We start from the raw sequence: 24,140 nt of genomic DNA on the forward strand, positions 1-24,140 counted from the left end.
GACACCCATCAGCCGTTCGGCACCCCGCCCCGCGGCCGCCATTTTCCGCCGCCGCCGCCTCTTCGGGACCGACGCGCGGCTACGCGCCCGCCTCCCTCCGCGTTGCTATAGCGACCGCAGGCCGGCCGGCGCCCGCCGCCGTTTGCCCAATCGGGAGGCGGCGCCCACCCTCCCCCCCGACGCCGGAAGGGGCGTGTCCTCCGCGCCGGAAGCGGGGCCGCAGCTCCGCAGGGTGTGTGTGCGTGCACCGAGCGGCCGCCGCGCTCCAGTCGCCTCGCCCGTCGGGATCCAGGCTGCGGTGCGCGCCGCCCCCCCCCGCCAGGTGAGGGTCTCCGGCCGCCCGCGCCTCGCCCCTCGGCCGGGCCGCAACGCCGCGGTCCCGCCGGAGCCCGGGGAGCGGGCGGGGGAGGCCTGCCGCTCCCGCCCCGCCGCCTGGGGGGCGGAGGAGGCCGCGCCGCTTCGTCCCTCCGTTCTCCCGGCGCCGACGGAGCGAAGCCGCCCTGAGTAACGGTGCGACCCCGCCGCGGAGGCCGCTGCGGAGCCCGCGCGGGGGGCGCCGCCTCCCGGCCGGCTCCCGGCCCGGCCCCACCCGCCTGAGTCACTGCGCTGCCGCGGGGCGAGGCCGCGCACACCTGGCCGAGCCGCGGGCCCGCGCCCTCTGTCGCCGCCCGTGAAGGGCTCGGCCGGGGCGAGGGGAGGAGGCGATCCGCCCCCGGGGCAGGGCCGAGCCCGGCTCGCGGCCCCCTCCTCCCGAGGGCTCCTCCCTTCGCGACCCTCTCCGGGCTCTGGGCCTTCTCGCGGCGCTCGCGAAGCCGGGAGCTGCTCGAGGCAGCCCTGGGGCGGCGCTCGTCCGTGTGAGCCCGCTCGGGTGTAGCAGAGGTGATCGGAGAGACGTCCCCGGTGCTACGGGGGAGGACGTAATATCGATGGTGTTATTTTTAATTCTTAATTATTCGCATTTGGGAGTAGAGATGAGTTTAGGGAGGACTGCAGAGAGACAGAAGGTGACTTCACGCTGTCCCCAACCTATAAGAAGGTTGGGTAGTAACCCAGAGCCGACAACTTTAGGCCTTATTTGAGGTATGTATGATCAGATAGTAATTGGAATGATAGGAAGTCACTGAGACACAGTGACTGTTAGGGTGTAGGGCAGAAATGTATCTTGTGCAGCCATTGCAGTATAAATCAGTTAGTTAAATTCCTCGCTAACAGTTAAAATAACTTTTCTTGTGGTAGGAAGAAAAACTGTCTATCATGCAGCATTGTAAAAGCTACATTCCTACAAAAGAGTTCATAAGGTTGTGGAGCATTGGTGGCTGTAGGAATACCTGTGTCTTCACATATGCACTGCTGCACGACCTCAGCCAGACATTGTAATGCTTGTATTTAAAAGAGAAGCTTGCTTTTGTTTGAGAGTAATACAGAGATGCAAACTGGTCTAGAAAACAAAAAGAATGTGAATGCTTTCCTTCACCCTTGATATTAAAAACCTACAAAAATACAGTTTATGTAACACTTGGTTTATTAAATTGGTACCAATGAAGTAGTAGACTCCTTGCACAGATGGGCCTGGTGCAGTTTTCTCAACCTCATTATGTCAGTACTGCATGTTCTGATCTCCGCTATTTTGATGTTGAGTCCTTTTTTTTTTTGTAAGCAGGCCTTTGCTGGTATGCAGCTTTTTGTGCTGTATGTGAATAAACCCCGATGAGGAGGAGCTAAGGAAATAACAATTTGAACGATGGGATGAAAAGCCAGTACTGCAGTCTGTCTGGTGTCCTCATAAATCCCAGCAGGGCTAGGCCTTATTTTAGTGTCTTTTATATGGCCCAGCTTTTTGCTCCATGCTGTAATAGAAATGTTTTTCAGACTGTTATTAACAAAAATGGTTTCCCTGTGATACAAATACATTAGTTTGTCATTAATTTTATGCCTGGGGGGAGATTTTTTGGGATAACTCGCTATTTCCACTTGGGCTCGGGCCAAAAGCTCACTCATTGGAACCACAAGGTGTTACCAGGTAAGTATGTTGTACTTTGGAACCGCGTGCTTGTCTCCACCTGCAGCTGTCCTGTGTGAAGTGCCGTAGGTATGTAGCAGTGCAATGCTTTTCAGCCTCAAGTTCCTCATCAAAAGTCATTAGGGACAGCAAGCTGCAGTCACTAAATTTAAGTTGTCCACACAGTATCAGTTTCCATCCGTGGTCTTGTTACTTCTGATAGAAAAATCCCGTGGTTATTTGCAGAGATTGAAAGCCTGGTGTGGCATTCGTCCGAAATGGTGTTGGTCAGTTTTAGGGAGAAACAATTACTGGTGGCAGGAAGCGGCCTGAGCAAATTGGGGCACGGCTTTCTAGAATGTTAATGTTATCTTAACGTTTGCAGGATGATTAGCACTGAAGGCCGGGATGTATTTCTAACCAGCAGGTACAGAGGAGGTTGGTGTTACGTGCTATGCAAGGTCAGCGAGAATATCACAGCTGTGAAACCAGTTTCTTTTTCCTTCCTTAAGCATGTGGTATGTTTTACTGAAGTTTTGTAGCCCAGCTGAGGGGAGCTGTAGAAGAATTCAGTGTTCTGATCGTAGCAGACGTCCATTTTCTGATCAGTTGTTTAACAATAGATGGTTGCCTTGGAGGGAACTGAAATAGACAAAAATAATGAAGTGAAATGCCTGAGATAAAGCAAAGAAGGTTCCTCACACTCCATTTAAAGGGGGCCAATTCCTTTCCTGCAGAAAATACTGACTGAGTGATGCCTGCTTGCTGGTGACTGCCATCAGTGTCACACAGGTTCTGCCAGCATTGTTGCTCTAGTGTCAGCATGTGTGCCCTGAATTATGGCTTTGCCATTTGTTTTAGAAATAACTCAAAAGCTGTTAGTCTCAATAATTGCAGAAATGGAATGTGAAATGTGGATATAGAATGGAACGTACCTCACAGGCGTGTTTAATTTTGTAATTAATTGCCTATCCACAAACATGTTCACACGTTGGTAGCTGAACCACAAGAGCTATACCACATTTCTGCTTTTTCTGTTATAATTTGAATGGATCTCCACAGTTTGTGACCAAGAAATGATTGTGTCACATTTCACTGAATCTGATTTTACACTCATTTCTCACAGTGAAACGTCTGTTAAATTGCATCTCTACTTCACTCATTAGTGATGGGTTTGTCAAACCAGTAGTTGCACCAGTTTTATAATGAGGTGGAAGTGTTTATTTGACAGCCTCTGATAGTTGCTGTGAGGAGAAAAACAATACACAGCAATCGATGACTTAATTAGCATCAGAAGAACAGGCAGAGTTCAGGCCAGGATCAGCTTATTACTGTTGTCTTGTCAGTTCAATATGTTACATAAGCCAGATTTTTTTTTTCAGTGTCATTTTTCATCTAGTTTCTCGACTTTAATCTCAGTTACTTCTGATCTGTTTTGGCTTTGTCCTAAAACAGTTGCTTGAGCCTGGAAGCAGCGAAGGCCACAAGCAGATGTTGTAACTGCTGAGCAGCAAGATGCAGTCCTCGAGCACTTGCAGTCTTCTGAAGAACGCTGCCTACATGGTTTGCTCTTCAGCTGTTAGTGACACGTAAACCTCCCATGTTGTGCATCACTCTTCTCCTAAAAGCTCTGGGTGTACTGACTTCAGGTGCTGTGTGGGCACGCCTTCCCCTCCTCAATGCCTCTTGCACTGAAAGCAGCCAAGCATTTATAAACCTCCTGACCTCTACCTGAGGTATTTTGTAATTGTAGCAGCTCTCACCTATGCAGATGTCAAACTTTTTTTGTGGGAGGGAAGTAAGCAGTTGTAATTTTCTCCGTAAACGTGCCATCCCATGCAGATTGGAAGAGCTTAGGCTGTGTGAGGGAGAGATGGTTTTTGTCTTACTTTGAGTGCGGGGAATCAGAGTGCTTTGAGTTGCTGGCTGCTTGTACTGATGGCTGCAGCTGCTGGCTAGTAGTGGCATTCCTTACTATAAGTGGTGTCCAGCCACTTCTTCCTGAGGGCTGCTAAGTTGTCGTTTGACAGATTCTTAAGAAGGCAATCTTAAGAATTTTCATTGTATTTACAAATCTGAGAATCTTCCGCTTAGAACAGGCAACTTTTGCAACTCCTCCATGGCTGTGATCTGCACGTCTTCCCTCCTTTTTCCATCTTCCCTCTTTCCCTTTTGCCGACATGGCATGGCTTCATTAGCACCAGAGTAGATCATTCCTGTTGGCCTCCTGTTTGTCACCTCTGTGTGTCTGGCTCCTAGCTGCAGGTAACCTTTGTTAGCTGGCTTCTGTTTGTGGCCTAGGACTACTTTTTAGCTCTAGGCTTTGCTTGTTTCAGACTGTGGCACACTGATCCGTTGTTAGTGTGGCTTCCATCTCCTTTATGGGAGAGACTAGTTATAAGTGATACTTGCCTCTTTGCCTTTTCAAACATCACTCCTTTCCTTGTATCTTTTTTTCCTTCTGGCAAACACCTCCCTCTTTTGGAGCTCAAGCCAGCATAGCTCTACAAAGCTCTTCAGGCTTCTAGCAAGGTAAGCAATGGAGAATAAACTGGTGTTCTTTACACAGCACCTTGTGACTGAAGTAATGGTAGGCTTATTGGTGGGTTACAGACATCTTGGTGTGGGCAACGATTTTCTTGCTGCATTTAAGCTCTGTTAACTCCATTTTATGGAATAGTACTTTGTAGTTTCATAGCAAACACACTAAGAGTACAGATATTAAGATAAATTGGCACTTCAAACTCCTGTATAATGAATTCTTAATTTAAGCCAGTGAAGTTCTGAGGAGCTCCATCTTCAGTAATGAGTTTGAGTTGCATTTAAGATGTGCATGAATTTGTGCTACTGAAGAAGGTTATTTGAGAAGCAGCGTTGTAATGCTCTGTGCTGGTGCTTTGGCTGTATAGCTGATGTGTTACAGTGGTTTCTGGAGCTCTCTTATCCACTGGCACTTTGTCCTTGCAGTTCCCTCTGGTTTCCTTAGCATGTCCTTACACGAACCCATTGGCTGCCACAAACTGACTTGCATCCAAAGATAAATATGTCAGCTAGCTTGATAAAACAAACTCTTCAGCATTTCCAAACTAAACTATATTGTGTTTGTAAACAGAATTCTGGACCAATGACTTGTGTGCATGTCAGACCACTATTGGCAGAATGCAGGTCAGAGATCATACTGGCCTTTCGGTGGCAAAATGTGAACTGCTGGTGTTGCTTGCCTCAGGGCTTCAGCATGCAGGCTTTTTCTAATGTATAATTGTGTTCCCTGAAAGGAAGGGAAGATGATGGCAGTAAAACTCCTCCTAGGAGCTGTGCAGACTGAGGAAGCTGGAAGTGTTTTGTTTAGATGTCCTGTTATTTAACGTTGGCTCTTGTGACATAAAAAGCATTCTGCAAGTGTGCTGTGTTCATGGGTGAAGAAATGGCATTACTTGCCACGTGAAGCAATAATCAAACACAGTGCTGAGTTAAGGGAATGGTTTTGGAAGTTGCAGCAGTTGTAAATGCAATAGATCCTCTCTGTGGTAAACACTGCTGATTTCCTCACTATATATGTGTATATATGCACCAGTGCATCGTCAGTCCTGTAAGTAGGGCTGCAGTCTCTTGCCTAATTAATAGAAGCCTGTGAAAGCCAATCAGGAATTTATTGTTCTCATTCATTTTTTCCTGTTCCTTTAGAGTTGTTTGTAAGCTGTTTCAGTTTCAGACTGAAAATTTCTGGTTGCAGACATCTTGACCTAGACATTGAGAGCCCTGATTGACTTGAAGGAGCAAGAAAGGAATCTTACTGCTCAGTGCTAACGAAAATGACCATTCTGGGCCTGTCAGGAAATGCAGATTTAAGAGTGTGGGTAAACTGATAGATCTGAACACCTGGGAGTTTGTGAGGCATTGAAGTCCTCCTCATGGAGACTCATCTTCAAACTGGGGCCCAGGTGGTGGAATACAACGTTAGTGTAATGGCCAAGTAACTGTATGGTGCTGCTGCCTGGTAGGAACAAGCAGCACTCAGTCTGCTTGCTGACAAGTTCTTCTCTAGCATCATTTTGTCTTTGCTGAAGCTCTTCAGGACACAGAGGTTGAGTGATATGTTTTTCTTGGTGCAGTTTAGCTGCAGCCACCAGAGATGACAAACAAGTTGTTTCCATACAAGCAATTGGTTTTGCAGCAGTGACTGTCATGCAGCCACATCCCATTCATTTCTGTGAATGTCAGTTTACTTAAGGATCTTAGAAGCTTGAATCCTCAGCCACCCCAGGCGTGTGGAATTGCCCATTTTAGAGGTGTATCTGTCTGTCTAGAAAGAATACATTTCTGGAAGAGCAGTATATTTTCTGTGGTTGCTGACAGCTGTCTGTAGTGGTGTGGTACATTCCCACAGAAACATCTGCAGTGAGCAGAAGATACAGGTGCCAGGAGAAGCTGTCCTGGGGCTCTGTGCTCCGAAACAGCTGCTGATGAAGACCAATGCACTACCAGTACAAAGGAAGGCTCTGCATTGGAGCATGAGGTGTGCCCCAGGCTGAGCTGTGGCCAGTATGGGAAAGAGGAGAGACTTGTGCAGAGAACATACTGATGTGCCGACCTTTGTGCTCGTTTCATTCCTCACTGAAGGATGGGGAATAATGGTTATGTGCTTTCGGGGTTGTAATTACACATAATTCCTTCATGTAAATTGTTACTTCTCTTTTTTTTTTTTTAACAAAAAAACAAAAACATGTCAACTGGAGTGGGTAATCTTGCCAGCTTTTAGTGACTGTGAGTTGTCCTTCACCCATCAGCATTAACTTTTGCTATATAGATGACCTAAAAGTATTTTTCTGTTTTTATTCCCCGCGGATTGCAGGATAGCCATGGATAAGAGTGAGTTGGTACAGAAAGCCAAACTGGCTGAGCAGGCCGAGCGTTACGATGACATGGCTGCTGCTATGAAGGCTGTCACTGAGCAAGGACATGAACTGTCCAATGAAGAAAGGAATCTCCTCTCAGTTGCCTACAAGAACGTGGTCGGTGCCCGCCGCTCATCCTGGCGTGTGATTTCCAGCATTGAACAGAAAACAGAGAGGAATGAGAAAAAACAGCAGATGGGAAGAGAATATCGTGAGAAAATTGAGGCTGAATTGCAAGATATCTGCAATGATGTTCTGGTAATAATCCAACAGCAAAAATAACAGTAGCTGGTACTGCAGTATTCTTCAGAGAGCCTTAAGGAATCTTATTAGGGTGTAGATACTGCATCGCCATAGCAGGGAAATGGTTCTGCTTAACCACAGGTTTAAGTCCAGTTGTAGCTCCTGAATAATCTAGTTTGTTTCTTAAGGAATTTTTTGGATTCTTACACGTTTTAAAAATAGCATTTTGTTTAAATAGAAATGAACAAGGCAGTGTTGAAGACTGCCTGACTGCTGGCCAATGCTCAGCACGAGCATGAGTTTAGCAATAGTGTAAATCCTGCTAAAAAGCTTGCTGTTTGCTGAAGTTGTTTTGGTAATGAATGCTGACTTCCTGAGGATTGTTCAGTACCTTTTAGGGGATGGAGAGGGTTTGCACTTCCCCACAATTAGTTCTGGTGTTTCTTTCTCTTAAATGAGAGGGGTCCTTTATATTGCTGTTCGTTTTGCTACAGATCTGCCCTCAGGAGCAGATGATGTCAGTACTCCCAGTCTTTCCACCTCTTTCTGAAGTGGATGTGCTGTCTCTGTCACTGTTCAGGTTTTCAGCTGGAGCTGCAGATAGAATCAGTTTGTTGCAGATTCACTGATGTGAACAGAGTTGAAGCTTGTGGTGGGAAAAGTGACTGCATTTGTGCTAATGGCAAGCTGCTGCTCTTCATTAGCTTGCTTGTGGGTGTAGGTTTGCTCCAGTGTATTTCTAGGAAAATACTTGCAGTACTAAGCTCTGATAACCATTAGGTTCTGCAGGAGTGATTCTCAGTAGCTTCAACAGAGCAGATTTGCCGAGGCTGAGGATCCAAGGGGTTTCTTTTCTCCTTTCTGAGGTTAGGGAGCATCGCAGTGACTGACACACGAATGCCCATGTTGATGTTCTAGCAGTCTGTGCGTACCCTTGTGATGGAGGCTCTGTTTCAGACATTATTTTTATGACTTGGGGAAAAAAACCAAGTTTCCTTTCTCAGGAACTCCTGGATAAATACCTGATTGTCAATGCCACGCAGCCGGAGAGCAAGGTCTTCTATTTGAAAATGAAAGGCGATTACTACAGATACCTGTCAGAGGTGGCGTCTGGGGACAATAAGCAAAGTAGGTAGAGATGAAAGCTCTCATCCTCCTGGGCTCTGGGCAGAATAAAGTGTAGGGAACGCTTCTCATTTGCTCCTCTTTCTTTCTTTTCTGCTGGTGCTTTATGGTTTTGAAGATGAGAGCAGTGCAGGTCGCTTCTAGAGAAACAAGTTTCTGTGAAATTAATGGAAGCGATTAACCAGCATTCATCACATCAGTCAGATTCTGCTTGCAACCCCCAAACTCCATGATTTTTAAGTTTATTTGGTAGCATGAAATTGTTTCTCTGGTGCTTGGAGGAGGAGAGCTTTTTTTTTTTTTTTTTTCCCATGAAAAATGCTTTGTTGCTATCATTTTTGTTCCAACTATGCATTTATCTCACAATTCTTCTATGTTTTCAAGCTTTCTGCTTGCAGAGGTGTGGGATGTTGGCTTACTGAGTCTTAAGCCAGATAATCTTGCAAAGTGTTGAAGCAACACTGAATTATGCCCGAATTCTTGGTGGGTGTTTGGTCTGCTCCACAGCTGTAAGCTTAGTTTGCCATCATTCTTGAATGTATCGTTACCCATTAGGCAGGGAAGGACTGTTTGCCTTCTTCTGAAAGGCCTTACTGAGGTTCTGAGTCCATGACCTGCCTGTGGACAGTTTCCCTCTCAGGAGAGTTTAAGTGTGTGGTTTAGATAAACTCCTTTCCCCCATACTGTATTGTCTGGATTTATTGGAATTTAAATGCTATAGCCCAAACCTTTATCTGAACAAATATTTCGGCCTTAGTAGTTGAGCCAGAGGCTGTTCCCTCTGAAATCACTGAAAGAACCTTGAGTGCCTTTGTGGTTTTACAAATCCCTAGTGGCATAAATAGTCTGGACTAAGAATGCAAGTACCACAAAGTTCAGTGATGTACTGTGCCTTAATATGCTTGTAATTGCTTCTTGCAGCAACGGTAGCAAACTCTCAGCAAGCTTACCAGGAGGCATTTGAAATTAGCAAGAAGGAGATGCAGCCAACGCACCCCATTCGACTTGGGTTGGCTCTCAATTTCTCTGTCTTCTATTATGAGATACTCAATTCTCCTGAAAAAGCCTGTAATCTGGCCAAGACGGTAAGCAGACTCTGTTCCCAATTTGTGTGTGGGCTAAGGAGATAATTACATGGTTACAGTAGCACCTTGTAGGGGATTATGCTTTCTCAGATGAAATTCCTTAATTATATTGTCATCTTTAAGCTATAGTCATCTTGATATGTTTTCAGGTAAGTTAACTTAGCTGGGCTAGCTCAGCCTTCAGTACAGCTGATTTGCTGGTGCAGTTGATCCAATGACAGGGGAGACCAAGTGATTCTTATGTTCACTTAATTACCTGAAAATGTCCTGGTGTCAAGTTGAAAACAGCTTAAAGTGAAATTGATTTAAATTTGAACACATAGCTGATATGTGGAGCGTTGTCTTCTACAGGCGTAGCTCAAAGTGTTGCCTTGTTTGCATGCTCACCTCTCTCCAGAGACCAAAAGGAGCTCGTGTGATGGTTTGTGTCAAACAAATAAGTTGTTGCTGTCCAGTTTAGGCTTTAATCCTATTTTAGGGAGAAGACTGAAGTGGAACATTTTTTACACCTGTGAATGATAACTGGTAGTGACTTGAGTAATATGGCATCAGCTGAATCTTTGTGTTCTTGATACACATTTGAACAATATTTCGTAACAGATACCAAAGTTTTTCTGTGCAAAATGCTGCTGCTATTCCTGATTATTTTTTTTTTTAGTTAATATTCTTACGTCTGTTTGAAACCTGATTGAGAAAGGGCACTCTAATTGTGGCTCTCAGCTCTGACCTGCAGTGTGCATTGTCGTGTGTAACAGGTGGATGGGCAGCATGGCTTTCAATCTGTTAAACATTCTTGGTGTGCTGTACTGCTTTGAAAAGAAATCTGGCACAAAGAATCCTATTCTACCCTCAAAAAAAAACACCCAACCCTTGACTTTCATTTTATTTCCTACTTATTTGTGTGTATTATGTATCAACTGAGCAGTACCTTTCTCTCCTACTGTCACTTTAAACCACTGAGGCCTTTGCCTTTGCTTTAATTAAAGTATTGCTATTAAAAGTATTGCTATTTTCTCTTAGACCTCACTTTCAGCTATGTGAGTCATTGTTCAATACAGCAGTGTGTGCTTGCCTCTTCAGTACTTGGTGTTGGCCTTAATCTGGCCCCTCGTGGAGACTTCTCTTTTCCCACTGGTTGTTTAGCAATCTGGTGCTTACTCTGGTTTCCTTTTCTTGGTAGAAAAGAAAAATATGGAAGCTTTGTTACAAATGTGTGTGATTTGTGTAGGCAGAAATGAGTTCAGAGAGCAGAGTGAAAGTGCTTTTTTTTCTTGCCTGTTTCAGGCATTTGATGAAGCAATAGCAGAGCTGGACACGCTGAATGAAGAGTCGTACAAAGACAGCACTCTCATCATGCAGCTGCTTAGAGACAACCTCACTGTAAGTAGCACAGGGCAAACGCTGCGCTCTGCGCTGCTGCTTACGGCAGCTGGACTCTAAGTGGGACACAGCGGAAGACTCGTGTAGTTCTGTGCCTCTGAAAACACTTGTTGTGAAGCATTAAGTCAGTGTCCTAACTGCACTGCTTCTTGTAACAGACCAGAGACCACTTGTTACCCACTGCAACAAAGAGCCTTTCTGTGATACAGCGCAGTGTGCCTGCTCACAGCAGCCAGACTGCCCTTGTTTGGCTTGAAAACAGTTTGCTTTTGACTTGTAACCCTCTACTCATTTTCTAGTTTGTCCTTTATCTTTACTGTTCAATTCAGCTCTCAGTGACTCTTAGCTGAGAGAATTGCACAGCTGCTAATTATGCTGTCTTCCCTTTACTTGGTTGTAATTAACTGTAATTAACCGTCTGCTTTCAGCATGAACATGTATTTCTGTTTGCTTACAGCTATGGACGTCGGAAAACCAGGGAGATGAAGGTGATGCTGGGGAGGGAGAGAACTAATGGCTGTCACGCTTCACTATATGTTCAATGTCACCCTGTATCCTACACATATATCCCTTTGTGCGACAAGCAAAAAGAATAGTACATCGACTTTCACAACCTCAACGTAGCAAAAACTGTCTGTGGGGTAAAAAACGGTGGGTTGGTGTTCTGTGTACTGAAAATGGAGGTCGGTTATTGTAATGGCATTCCGAATTTTCCTACTATGAACATTTACAGTCACGATTACCGTGTTTATACTTTTAACTGAACACTGTGATTATGGGTTTTGTGATTGCAATTGACTTTGCAAAACTCTCATTGGTAGAAAAACAGGCATCAATTGTGCAACAGCAGAAAGTCAAATTTGGCAGCGAAATAGTCGAAGTACAATTCTGTTGTAAAGTTGTACAGAAAGTTATAGAGATTCTATTGTGACACTGGGGCATGGAAGGAAAACAATCCGATGTATGGCATTCCAGTTAGTAACACACTGCTATGAGTTAGTTCAAGGCACACTCTGTAGACATTTTTAACCGAGTCTGAGGCACCGCTTTCAGTCAAAAGCTCACTTTGTCAATCCTATCTTTCTGAGGACCAGCTTTGTGTTGAGGAGGAGAGTAATGGGGGAGCTAGCAGCTTGATTTCCAAACTCTTTACACTGACAAATAACTGGGATTTGACTTCTCAAAGTGGTTTTGTGCTCATACAACATGCATGACTAAGCCCCTTCCCACAGCAATAACTTAATTATATCTTCGATATTCTTCAGTAGTGAGAATTCTTGGTTCACTATCATGGACTTGCAATAGCAGAAGATTCAATTTTTTGAATGGCCTTATTAGTTTGGATGATACCATGAATTGATCTGCCACTTTTGCATTACTATACTCTTGGGTGAATCAAAAACTCCATGGTATTCCCGTTCTGAATTTATCTCAAAAGCCTTTTAATTACTCCACAGAGCCTTCTTTAAATTTGCTTTATAGAAGACTTTCACCCATCGCACTCTGTTCATCCTTGACCCTTTCACCTGTTGAAACTCCATCGAAGCAATTTTAGACTCCACACACACACACATCATCCTTTGTTTGATTGTGGCTGGTGTCGATATGGCAGGTGAGACCTGAGGACAGGTTTCTGCCTCGGATGCTTGAGAGCTGCCAGTGCTGTTGGAGTCTTCAGCTCATCTGCCTTTTTTTCGTTTTCTTTTTTTTTGTAATTCCAAGATCTGGCTCAAATATTCAGGATTTCCCATCTATTGTACTGGAATGCAGACCTTACCCATCTGTAAGCTTGTAATATTTGAGCTCCCCGTGTCCTCACCCGTTATGTTTCAAACATGTCCCATTGAATAAAACCTAGTAAGAGTTGTGTGAATAATGCAGTGGAAAAGATGAGGATCGGTCACCTCTCAGCCTCGCGGCGTCATCCCCTGCCTTCACATTCCACTTAGGGATAGGCTCCATCTGTTTGTCTGTCCATCTGTCTGCTCAAGAGAACTTCATGCACTGATTTTAAAACTCCCCTCTACTAGCTGAACAAATTGTGCAGTTAATACTTGGCGCTTGATAAATGCAGTAGTGAATGTGGAACCGAGCCTGTCTGTATATCTGGTAGCTCTTCTCGCTTTGTTTTTACTGACCAGTATTCTGCCTAAAGTTTGCTTCTGTGACGGTTATATTGCCTAGCACACATGTGGTTGTGAGAATAGTATAGCAAAAAGAAAAACCTGGTTATTGATGTACTAGATTTGTGTATGTCTTTTAAACAGTTCTAGTTTCACCTTACACGAAATAATCAGGAAAGTGTAAAAGAATTCAAAAGTGAATAATAAAAAAATTTTATCAGTTGTTTGTGCCTGTTGTGTCTGCCATCCTTCTTGTGGCAGTTGAATCACCACTTCCTTTTCATTACGTGCTCAGATCTTGGGTTGTGTGAGTCGACTGGTGCTTTCCCAAAGGCCCTAATGCTTCACCCAACTGCATTCAACTCTTTGAAAGGGCAGATAATAGCAGGGCAAGGGGAAATGGTTTTAAGTTGAAGGAGGGAAGATTTAGGTTGGGTGTCAGAGGGTGGTGAGGTGCTGGAACAGCTGCCCAGAAGGGCTGTGGACGCCCCATCTCTGGAGGTGTTCAAGGGCAGACTGAACGGGGCCCTGGGCTGGTATTAAAGGGGAGGTTGGTGGCCCTGCCTGTGGCAGGGGGGGTTGGAGCTTCATGATCCTTGAGGTCCTTCCAACCCGGGCCATTCTGTGATTCATTACCAGCTCCTTTGCAGGGAGTTTTGTCCCTTGCCCTTCCAGCTCTGAAGAGGTTCTCTGCTTGAGGTCACACTTGTGCTGTGTTGCCACTGCAGGACTTAACAGAACTGCAACTATAAATCTCTATTTGATTTACCACGAGTCACTGCATATTGCATGGATGAACAATGTATGCACTGAAGTCAGCCAGCACTCTCTACTGTTGGCCAGCTATGCTTAAAGCTTTTTCCTGGGGGAAACTTGAAATTCATTCTTCTGAATGAGGGGTTGGCTTTCCAGCCGTGCCTCCCCCCGTCATTGCGTGCACTCCCCATTGCACATCGCAGCCCGCGCACGCTCCAGTTAACTCCTCAGCTGGTGGGTTGCGAGAGCAACAACGATGCGGTGCACGGCTGAGGCGTCTTCCTGCAAGCAGCGCTGGAAGGCACGGATAGCAGCATCTCAGTTTGGGGAGAGCTGGGGAGGCTGTTTGGAGCCCGAGCCCTGCCTGCTCGGAGAGCATCTTCGGCTCCTGCACCGCCGTGATCCCGGAGCGCAGCCGCGGGGCTTCATCTGCCTGCTGCCGAGGTGCTGTGCTGGATCGGATGTGCTGCCGGCCCCGCGGCGCGGCTTAGCGAAGCATCTTCGTTGCCTTTAGAGCTGTGTGAGCTCCTAAATAATTCTATAGTGAACACTAACTCTCAGTCTATTACTCGCGCTAACGACGTCGTCAGCTCCAGAAAGGGACTGGCCGCTTATCCCCGCCCGTAGAGCGGTGCTGAGGAGCTACGTGAACACATGTCGAGTCGTTCTATCTTTTGGGGAAGGTACAATTGTTCCGCAAAGAAGAACGAAGCCGTGCCGCCCCGCGGCGCTCTGTGCGCGCCCCGACGGGAGCGGCGCCGCTCCGCCCCGGCACTGCCGCCCGCCCGCGGCTCCGCCACGACGGCTCTGCGCTGCGAAGGAGAACAGCGCCGGCTCACTTCGACTTCAACTGCGGGCAGCCGGCAGAGAGCAACCCTGCGGCCCGCAGCGGCACGGCGCCCGGGGCGGGGCGGGGCGGGGCGGGGCGGGGCGGCAGCTGGCGGAGGGCGGGGAGGAACCCCGGGGAGGCGCGGCTCCGTTCCGCCCCCGGCGCCGCCGCGGGAAGAGGCGGGCGGTGGCCGCAGCGGTGCTGCGCGTGGAGCCGCCGGAGCGGTCGGTGTGAGTGTGGGAGCGGGGCGGGTTCCCTCGGCTCTCCCCGCCGGGCCGCGCTCAGCTCTCGGCCGGCTCCTCCCGCTCCCCTACCCGCTGTCGTTCCGGAGCTGGGCGCTGCCCTGGGGCGGCCAGGCTGCGTCCGAGGGCTCGGGCTGCTGGCGAGGCTGGGGCCGCTGCTGTGCTCTGCTGTGCCCGTGGCGGAGGTGTTGCTCTGCGCACCTCCCCGTTGTCCGCAGAACGCTTTCGTGCACCGCTGGGGTTTCCGAGCTGCGAGCGCGAAGTGTCAGGGTGGGAGCTGCGCCGTTCCTGCGCTGATGGCTTCGGGTGCTGATTTGGGGCCGCCCGCAGCGCTGCTCCCCGCCTCAGCGCTGGTTGGCGCTGAGCCGCGCTGGCAAAGGGCTGCTTACTTAACTGGGATGAAGCTCCGCTTCTTTCCTCTTGGCCTTTGAGCGCTGGAAGGCCCGGGTCCGCGCCCGCAGTGCGCTGTGCTGGGGGCTGCGATGTGTGCCGGCGACTCCAGAGTGGTTTTCCCCCGCCAAAATATCCCCGCAAACCCCGAGCTCCCCCTGGTGCTGCCAACCCCGGAGGTTCTGGCACATCTCCTGGCCCTGCGGCAGTCCGGCTCCAACTTAAGGCTGTCGCTGCTCCCTGCGGTCCCCAACCCACGCTGTGTGTCTGTCTCCCTCTCCAGCTGAGCTTTGTGCTTGACCATGAATGCCAGTGGCCCCGGCTACCCGTTGGCCTCTCTCTACGTGGGGGACCTCCACCCGGACGTGACCGAAGCCATGCTCTATGAGAAGTTCTCACCTGCGGGGCCCATCCTGTCCATCCGGGTGTGCCGGGACGTGGCCTCGCGCCGATCGCTGGGCTATGCCTACATAAACTTCCAGCAGCCGGCAGATGGTGAGCTCTGGAACACGGCCCTGCAGAGCTGCCCCACACCTGGGGCTCAGGAGGGTGTGGGAGGAGCTGGGGTGGCAGCTGTTAAGGATACTGATACCCTCACATGCTGGGTTCGGGCCGTCGTTAATCCCGGTCTGCGCTCTCTTGTGGGATGGTGACCTGTGTCTGCTCAGGGGCTGGGAGATGGTGCACTAGTTGGCATTTGGGAGGGTTGGTCTCCTCCCTCTGAGCTCAAGAAGGGCGTCCAAGCCCCTTCTGCCCTTTGCTGGGCAGCTGGTTGCCCGTTGGCTTATACCAAGCAGAAGTAAGGTTCCTCTCCCAGTTTCCCTCTGCTGACATCCCATCTCATCCTGCTGACCGCAGCAGTACTGCACAGAATGGTAGAATTGCCTAAAAGGTGAAGGCTTTTCTGTCAGGTGCTTCTGGCAAGAGCTGAAGCTGTCTGCCTTGTTTAGCTTAAGGAAATGCTCAGCAGTGTCCCTGATTCCTGCACCTGTCTCAGGGGCTCTGGGACATGGAAAGGGTCTGTCCCTGTGACGATCCTCCTTCCTCTATGTTCACTCTTTGCCAGCGGAGCGAGCCCTGGACACCATGAACTTCGAAGTGATCAAGGGCCGACCTGTCCGAATCATGTGGTCGCAGCGAGACCCTGGGCTCAGGAAGTCAGGGGTGGGAAACGTCTTTATCAAGAACTTGGATGACTCCATTGACAATAAAGCCCTGTACGACACATTCTCAGCCTTTGGGAACATCCTGTCCTGCAAGGTACATCCCTGTCTGTGCTACTGTGGAGGCGACCTGCTGTATCCCCACATCCTTGGCAGTGTGTTACAACCAGCTAAAATTCACTTTCTAGTTTCACTTCTTAAGTTTCCTTTGGATTTCCACCCTTTGCCTGGATAGAAGCATTCTGGGGACAGGGGAGGCTTTTTTTCCCCCACGTTTCCTTTATTTCTTCCTTCTGATCCCTGACCTGCTGCCTACAAACACCTGAACACAGCTCTGCTGCATTGGGAGCGGGCTGTAAGGAAGGTGAACACTGGAAACAAGGGTGGTTTTCCCTGAGACTTACTTATGTGCAGGGATGAAGAAAGCCAGGACTGTGGATTTTCTTTTCCTTTGCTCTGCTTTTGTAGGTGGTTTGTGATGAAAATGGATCCCGTGGCCACGGCTTTGTTCATTTTGAGACTCAAGAGGCAGCAACTCGGGCCATTGAGACCATGAATGGGATGCTCCTCAATGACCGCAAGGTGTAAGTCTGCCCTGGGGTTGCCTTGGCACTGCTCCTCCATTGGCTTGGTGCTTGCTTGTGAGCTAATGTGTGCCCTGCTCTGGCTGCTTCCTCTTGCCTTCAGTATCTCCTCTTTCCCCTTCACAGCTGAGCAATGCATTTCTGCTTTCCAGAGCTGGAGCCACTTGCAGTCTTTGCTGATGGCGGCATGATAGTGGTTTGGAGCCCTTCCTAATGATGGGGGAGGAACCTGACCTGGGGCTGTGTTTTATTGTTAAGTCAGTGTAATGAATACCCACAAAGCAGGGCTGGTCCTCAGTCTTCATCATCTGGGTGATACAGTCTGGGGCAGGAAGCAGTTTTGTCCTGCAGCAGCACCCTGCTGGTGTGATGTCACCTCAGATCTTGTGGGCTACTCTCCTCTCTGTGGCAAGGGGCTGCCACAGAGCCTGGAGCTGCCTTGGAGGAAGGGAGCTGCAATGTGGTGGCATCTGTCAGTTTCTCTTTTGGGGTGAGACCCCCAGCTGTGCTCTTGGCCTGTACCAAGGCAGGTGAGCCTGTGCTTGTTTTCACCCTGCAGAGGACATAGAGGGTTTTATGGTCCTCTGCTTGCTTCTGCAGGTTTGTTGGCCACTTTAAATCCCGCAAAGAGCGTGAGGCAGAATTTGGAGCTAGGGCAATGGAGTTCACCAACGTCTACATCAAAAACTTTGGGGATGACATGGATGATAACAGACTGCGGGAAATATTCTCCAGGTTTGGTGAGTGTTGTTGCTGAGGCCAAATAACCAAATGTCTGGGAAGTGAGCTGGGGGCCCCAAAGAGAGGTGAGGAACACTTGGCTGAAACAGAGCTCTTCTCTTGTGACCTGGCTTACTTAAAACACCACGTGGCTGAAGGGCTGCGGAGATTTGCATTGTCAGGATGCTGTGTGTGCTTTCCTGTAATGATGGGATGCTATTAGGTGACCCAAGAAAAGTGTTGGTTTCCTTAGATTTCTGAGTAACAAATTGTTTGTTTTTGAAATTGTCTTGAATGCTGTCTGGTTCTAAGAATCATGGAATAAGAGATGTTGAGTTCGAATTTAAAGCAAAGGTGGCTTTCTCTGTTCAGTCTGTTACTGGAGGGTGCCTCTCACAGCAGAGCTTGGTGCTGTGCCAGCTCATAGGCCGTGCTTGCCTAGTGCAAGCTCAGCTCATCTGAGAATGTCATTTATATGAACCTGACATTTGTGTTGATGCATCGAAGAGATGAGAACTCGTGGCCAAAGAGCCCGAAAAGCCAACAGCAATGAGAGCAGCATACTGGATGGGAGGGATCATCCTGGCCTCCCACAGCCTCCTTTCCCCACAGTGCAGCAGGGATCCAGCAGTTCCTCGTGCTGTTTGCCTCTTCCCCGCTGCCTCCCAGTCTTCTCTTTGGGCCAGTGTCTCGTGGTGGCTTTGTTTGCTCCCGTGGCGAGCTTTCTTTACAGCGATGTTCTGCTTCCCTCTTACAGGAAAGACGCTGAGCGTCAAAGTCATGATGGACAACACCGGGCGCTCCAGGGGCTTTGGGTTTGTGAACTTTGAGAAGCACGAAGAAGCCCAGAAGGCAAGCAGCTCCTTGCTGTGGAGCTGGTGGGCAGCTTGGCTGTCTGCTGCCGGCTCTGCTCACCTCTTGAGATCTCCCCTGTCCTGGAGTGGGAGCTGCTTGGACGAGCAGCAGCTGTACAGCCAGCCTCTTGGCCAGGGAGGGGCTGGGCTTTGTGAAGGCGCAGCTCCTGCCTGCTTGCTGTGGGACTGGGGCAGCGGGGAAGAGTTCTGCCGGTCTCAGAGCTGCGTTCTGCTGACAGGCCGTGGCTGACATGAATGGGAAGGAGATCAATGGGCGGATGGTGTACGTGGGCCGGGCACAGAAGCGGCTGGAGCGGCAGAGTGAGCTGAAAAGGAAATTTGAGCAGATGAAGCAGGAGCGAGTGAGCAGGTACCAGGTAAGGGGAACGGGGTGCTCTCTGGCACGTGCTTGCACTGCAGGTGTGCCCTCTGCAATACAGGTAAGCACACAGAGATCCAGTTGCTATTCCCTAACATCCAGGGAAGCAATGTCAGCACAGAGCTCTAAGTCCAGGTTAACAAACTGCTCTGCTTTTTTTTTTTTTTTTTTCCCAAAATAAAATTTTATTCTCAAAATTGGGAATTTTTTTTGAATTCTTGGAAGCCACTTCTTAGCAGTTGTCTGGGTGTGTATCCCCAGGTGAGCAAAGCACATGTTCCTCTTGAAGTCGCTGATTTCATTGGGGTGCTTTTTGAGCTGTCCCACCTGCTGGCTGAGCTGCTGATGAAACAACAGCTTTAAAACCTGCTGTAAATCTTGGGATCCTAATCTACTCTTGGGAGGAGGCCAAGCTGCTTTTTCTGCCCCTTTGCAGGGGGTCAACCTGTATGTGAAGAACCTGGATGATGGGATAGATGATGAACGGCTGAGGAAGGAATTCTCTCCTTATGGCACCATCACCAGTGCCAAGGTAAGGGGTTGAGGGTCCTTGGGCTTTGCTGGCTGGCTGCTCAGCCCTCTGAGGGATTGGGGCGATTGTCCTCTTGAACTACAGTTCCCTACTGATGGCTTGTATCTCAAGCCAAGCATGAAAGATTTGTTACTTGTATCCAGTTCTGATTCAGCAAGTCTTGTTAACTTTGCTGAGTTATCCGAGCCTCAGTGAAATGTAGGAGGTGGCCCCTTAAAGCCAAATTACTCTGAATATTGCACAGCTGCTAGCATAGCTCAGGGCCAGTGTGACACTGCAACTCTGCTTGCTTCTGAGCAAGCATCAGATGCTGCAGCATCACAGAGTTCTGCAGGGCTGAGGGAGATCACAGATCTTGAGCTGGCCTGGGCTCTGACCTCTGCACTTAGCAAACCTGTGTTTTTCACACAGACACATCCTCTCCTTCCTTGGGAAAGGCTGGGACAGGTGGGAACATCCTATAATCTAACCCTGGGTGTGGGTGCCATGGGGTCCCCCTGTCCCGCTGTCTACATGCAGGGGAGGCCCTGACCGTGTGTGCTTTGTGCGTGGCTGTGCTGATCAGTGGACTTACTTGTGTTGTTATAATCCAATTTTAGGTGATGACAGAGGGTGGCCACAGCAAAGGGTTTGGCTTTGTATGTTTTTCCTCTCCAGAAGAGGCTACCAAGGCTGTGACTGAAATGAACGGACGGATTGTTAGCACTAAGCCTCTCTACGTTGCACTCGCACAAAGGAAAGAGGAGAGAAAAGCAATTCTCACCAACCAGTACATGCAGCGATTGGCCACCATGAGGGCACTGCCTGGCCCTTTTCTTGGCTCTTTCCAGCCTCCCCCAGGGTACTTTCTCCCCCCCATCCCTCAGGTGAGTTCTTTAGGGACAGCCTTGCATGGGGACCTGAATTTGCTGTATGTGGGGAGGAGCTGGGGTTGGTTGGTAGGATTTGGGAGCGTATCTCTGTTCTGCACCGATGCTGTTTGGTGTCAGTACCTGGCTTCAAAGTCAGTGCAGGAAAGCTGGCCTGAGGTGCTCCTACTGGGAGCTGGTGTTTGGTAGCCCTGGGGTGCTCCTTGGGTCACTAAGAAGTTTAGTGCAAGGGTTTGAGTGTGGAGATGGAATCTCCTAATGGAATGAGGGGAGCCAGGAGGGTTGGAGAAATGGAGACTCACATGGGGAGGAGTTAAATGGACTTGCTGGAGGAAACGCAGGCAGTAAGATGAGAAGCAGGTCTTTGGCTTGCGTGGCTGCTGAGATGCTCTTTGCCATGCTGATCTGATATAGATCAGCTCCCCAATCACCTCAGATAACTTGTTCTCCTCCCATAGCCGCAAACCAGAGCTGCTTTCTACAGCCCCAGCCCAGTTGTCCCTGTCCGTCCTGCCACTCGTTGGAGTGCGCAGCCCTCCCGGCCTCCCTGTGAGTGCATCCATCTGTCCCTTGCTGTCAGCTGGGCTGGTTCAGGGATCAGAACGCTCTCTTAAAGACACCACAAAGCATGTGGCCGTGGGAAGCTGTCACCTCGAGAAGCATGTGGTGTCCTGATGTAGGGCTCACTGGTGGCAGGCACTGGGGCTCAGGCTAACCACAGAAACATTCCCTGACCGCGGCCACCTCCCAGCACATCTCCTCCCATGCTTTTTTTTTCTATCAGAAACTTCACTAACTGTGCTCCATCTCTCCAACAGCGTATCCTGCAGCCACCCCCATCCTGAGGGCTGCTGTGCAGCCCCGGCGCCTGGTGTCCAACATCAGCACCATGAGACAGGCGTCCACCCAAGTGCCTCGTGTGCCCCCCCAGGCGCAGAGAGTGGGTGAGTGCCACGGGGACCTGACTCTGGCCCTGCAGTAGTGGGTGTGCGTGGGGGCTGGCTGCCCCGGGGCTGAGTGGGATGGTGCTTAACAATCTCTTCCTTCCTTGTTGCAGCCAACATAGGAACGCAGACAGTCAGTGCCCGGGTGCCTTCCTCGCCCACCCTGCGGGGTGCCCCGCAGTACAAGTACTCCCTGGCTGTGAGGAACATCCAGCCCATGGGCAGTGTGCCACCTGGGGCTCAGCAGGTAGTGCCAGGCTTTGGTTTTGGTCCTAACTGGTGTGATGGAATCCCTTCCTGAGCTCCAGGTGCTCATCCTGCAGCACTGCAGATGTGATGCCTGGTTTCCCCAAAAGTTTGCACTGGGATACAAGCAGGCAGTGCCAGATTTTGCAATGGTGGCTCTGGAGGACAAAATGCCCCACTGCACATCCTTGCATCCAAGGATCAGCACTGTTCCTGTAGGCCAACTCGTGTTTTGCTTCCAGCCTGACTGCTGCTCTTTGTATTTCTTCGTGCAGGTGGGAGAACCTGCTGTGCATGTCCAAGGACAGGAGCCACTGACGGCATCCATGCTCGCAGCAGCGCCTCCACAGGAACAGAAGCAAATGATAGGTGGGTGTCCAGGCTGCCAGAGATCCTCCTGTCTGTGTGTGCATGGGCAGATGGACTTGCATGTGCTAGGGAATGCATAGATAATAGGAGAAGCTCTAAGCCTGTGTTGGATTTCTCTGATATTATGTTGCTTTAAAAAGGAGGAGGAAAAAAAATTATCTAGGCTGTGTTGGAAGGATATGGAAAGAGCAGCCTCCTCTCTGTCTGCATTCACTGCCTGGCAGTGGGGTGGACTCTGCAGGAGAGGCACTGCTCCATCCTGCCTGTGCTGCTCCATGCAGCTGTCTGACTTCATCTGACAGCTTCCCTTCATGTGAGAAATCCCTCTGGGCTCAGCAGAAGGCTGGGAGCAGAGCAGTTTGAGGAAGTAAGAGGGAAGCATAGAGTTGGGAGACTTTCACTGACATCCTCCCTGGTGTTTTGGGCAGGTGAGCGGCTCTACCCCCTGATCCATGCAATGCATGCCTCACTGGCTGGCAAGATCACAGGCATGCTGCTGGAGATTGACAATTCAGAGCTGCTGCTTCTGCTGGAGTCCCCTGAATCCCTGCACTCCAAGGTAGGGGGCATGTGGTGTCCAAACAGATAATGGTGTAGTATTACTGCTGCAAATGCTAGACAAGAACTCTGGCCTTGGCTGTGGCCGAGGACTTTGATACCACAGAAAGATAAAACAGCTCCTTTTCATAGTGAAAGGAAAACAGAAAGAGCCCCAGGCTGATAGCATGCCTGCCTGTCTCCAGCAAGAGAGGTCAGCAGCTCTCTGAAAGCACAGCCAAGCTCTGAGTTTGGAGGTGGATAGGAAGCAAAAGGGGGGAAAAGTGGAGTGAGAATTGCTGCCAGCAATTAAATGGCAAATTGCCATTTGGTTTAGGCATAGTCCTAGTGAATGTTTCCCTTCTGTTTCCCATCAAAACAATGAAAGTGAGTTACTGCATATCCTTGCTGCTGCTTGGAAGCAGAATTCACTTTCACTATTCTGTTGCCATCTTTTTGGAGGAGCCTTGGCTCTGCTGGGCACTGCCAGCCAGCTTCATGTTGGAGAGGTGCGAGTTCTCTCCGGCCACTTGTGACTTATATGGAAAAGGAGAAATGCTCCAGCCCTTCCTTACGGAGGAGACAGCAGAGGTTTGAGGGCTGATCCATCTTCTGGCACGGGCAGCAGACTTGGATTAGTATTTATGTAATCTCTTTACTCCCTTGAAATGTGGAACCTGGGCTACTGCAGTTCTTGTGCACTATGTTCCCATGGTGGTGCAACTCAGCATTTCCCCAAATGTGCTCTCTCATCAGATTGAGGAAGCAGTTGCTGTTCTCCAGGCGCACCAGGCCACGGAGGCGTCACACAAGGGCAGCACGGCCCCGTTCCTGCAGTGAGCCCTGGTAGGTGCAGCGCTGCTGCATGAGCTGCCGCCTGCTCAGGGTCTGTGGCTTGTGCCTCTGAAGCTTGGGAGCTGGGTTTCTTGTCCAGACCAAGTGAAGCTTGATGAGCAATTAGGGATGTGTGCAGTATTTCACTTTTTATCAGGTGATTCATCCTCCATTTTCCAGGCTTAACTGTACTGCAAAGACACAATTCTGCATGTGGTGTTTTTTCGTGTGTGTGGCACTTGTTACTTTTATTTCCTCACGTGTTTATGATAGTAACAACTGTGCTATCAGAAAGGAAGACAGGGAAGGATCTTGCTTTCCTGTGTGTCCGGTGAAGGACTGGTGCAGCCTCCCTAGGATTTCTCCACTGTCGTTGCAGAACCTTGTGAGCAGATAAGCTTTTAAAATGTTGGAGCTGAGTGTGGGATGGGTTCATTAGTAAGCAATTAGGACTCTCACGTACCTCTTTGAAGATGATGGTTTCTTGACTTGTAATCACCAGGAATCTGTGTGTTAATCCAAGCTCAGAGCTGACCTGTGAATTGTTGTCTGGATTAAACTGTTCTCTAGCGGTTGAAAATTGTGTGTGTGGGTTCTTTGTGTTCCTTGTAGACTTCATGACTGAGAGTGAACCTTGAGAACAGCAGCAGCCGCCTCACCTCACCTTGCTTTTGGAACTGTGCCCTCACACTGACCCTGGTTTGCCTTCAATGCCCCATCCTGCTTTTTGTGTGTACTGTGCATCTTGCAGAACCACTTCCTCCTTGCACCGCTGTAGAAGTTAGTTCTCTTCTCTTCTGAAAGCATCTTGTGAAATGTAACGTGGAACTCAGTCTGACTCAGTTGCCCAGGAAATGACGAGTGCAGATGAGTCGTTGCTTCAGTCAATTTACTGGGTTCTGTAGTTTTATTTGTTCCTGTAGCTGATGCTGATAAAGAACTGATGCTTCCACTTCCGAAGCATGAGTTAGCTTCCTTTGCAGAAAGGCAGCAAATACTCTGCCTTGGTTTGTGCTGGAGGAGAGACACATGTCAGCTAGGC

The 24,140-nt window shown here is 49.2% G+C and overlaps 2 protein-coding genes across 4 annotated transcripts; both read left to right on the forward strand.

Moving 5' to 3' along the window:
* Nucleotides 1-226: 226 nt before the first annotated feature.
* On the forward strand, nt 227-13,073 carry YWHAB (tyrosine 3-monooxygenase/tryptophan 5-monooxygenase activation protein beta). Its single transcript, XM_042832411.1, has 6 exons — nt 227-322; nt 6,852-7,152; nt 8,142-8,265; nt 9,184-9,347; nt 10,632-10,727; nt 11,185-13,073. Exons 2-6 carry the CDS (start codon nt 6,859-6,861, stop codon nt 11,239-11,241), a joined length of 735 nt encoding a protein of 244 aa, XP_042688345.1. The 5' UTR covers nt 227-322; nt 6,852-6,858; the 3' UTR covers nt 11,242-13,073.
* A 1,541-nt stretch (nt 13,074-14,614) lies between these two features.
* On the forward strand, nt 14,615-23,646 carry PABPC1L (poly(A) binding protein cytoplasmic 1 like). Of its 3 annotated transcripts, XM_042832353.1 has the most exons (15): nt 14,615-14,665; nt 15,351-15,562; nt 16,134-16,327; nt 16,699-16,814; nt 17,415-17,554; nt 18,292-18,386; nt 18,628-18,765; nt 19,204-19,299; nt 19,899-20,165; nt 20,627-20,717; nt 20,987-21,112; nt 21,226-21,359; nt 21,634-21,727; nt 22,156-22,286; nt 23,021-23,646. In XM_042832353.1, exons 2-15 carry the CDS (start codon nt 15,370-15,372, stop codon nt 23,102-23,104), a joined length of 1,899 nt encoding a protein of 632 aa, XP_042688287.1. In that variant the 5' UTR covers nt 14,615-14,665; nt 15,351-15,369; the 3' UTR covers nt 23,105-23,646. The 3 variants fall into 3 exon arrangements, with proteins under 3 accessions (XP_042688287.1, XP_042688285.1, XP_042688286.1); XM_042832351.1 differs by lacking the exons at nt 20,627-20,717; nt 21,226-21,359; nt 21,634-21,727; nt 22,156-22,286; nt 23,021-23,646 and having other exon boundaries at nt 20,987-21,105; XM_042832352.1 differs by lacking the exons at nt 20,627-20,717; nt 20,987-21,112; nt 21,226-21,359; ... (1 more) ...; nt 22,156-22,286; nt 23,021-23,646 and having other exon boundaries at nt 19,957-20,075.
* Nucleotides 23,647-24,140: the final 494 nt, after the last annotated feature.

The sequence above is a fragment of the Centrocercus urophasianus genome, unplaced genomic scaffold (genome assembly GCF_019232065.1).
Source record: "Centrocercus urophasianus isolate 14NV4802_14NV808 unplaced genomic scaffold, USGS_Curo_1.0 seq_38, whole genome shotgun sequence".
NCBI classification, from domain to species: Eukaryota; Metazoa; Chordata; class Aves; order Galliformes; family Phasianidae; genus Centrocercus; species Centrocercus urophasianus.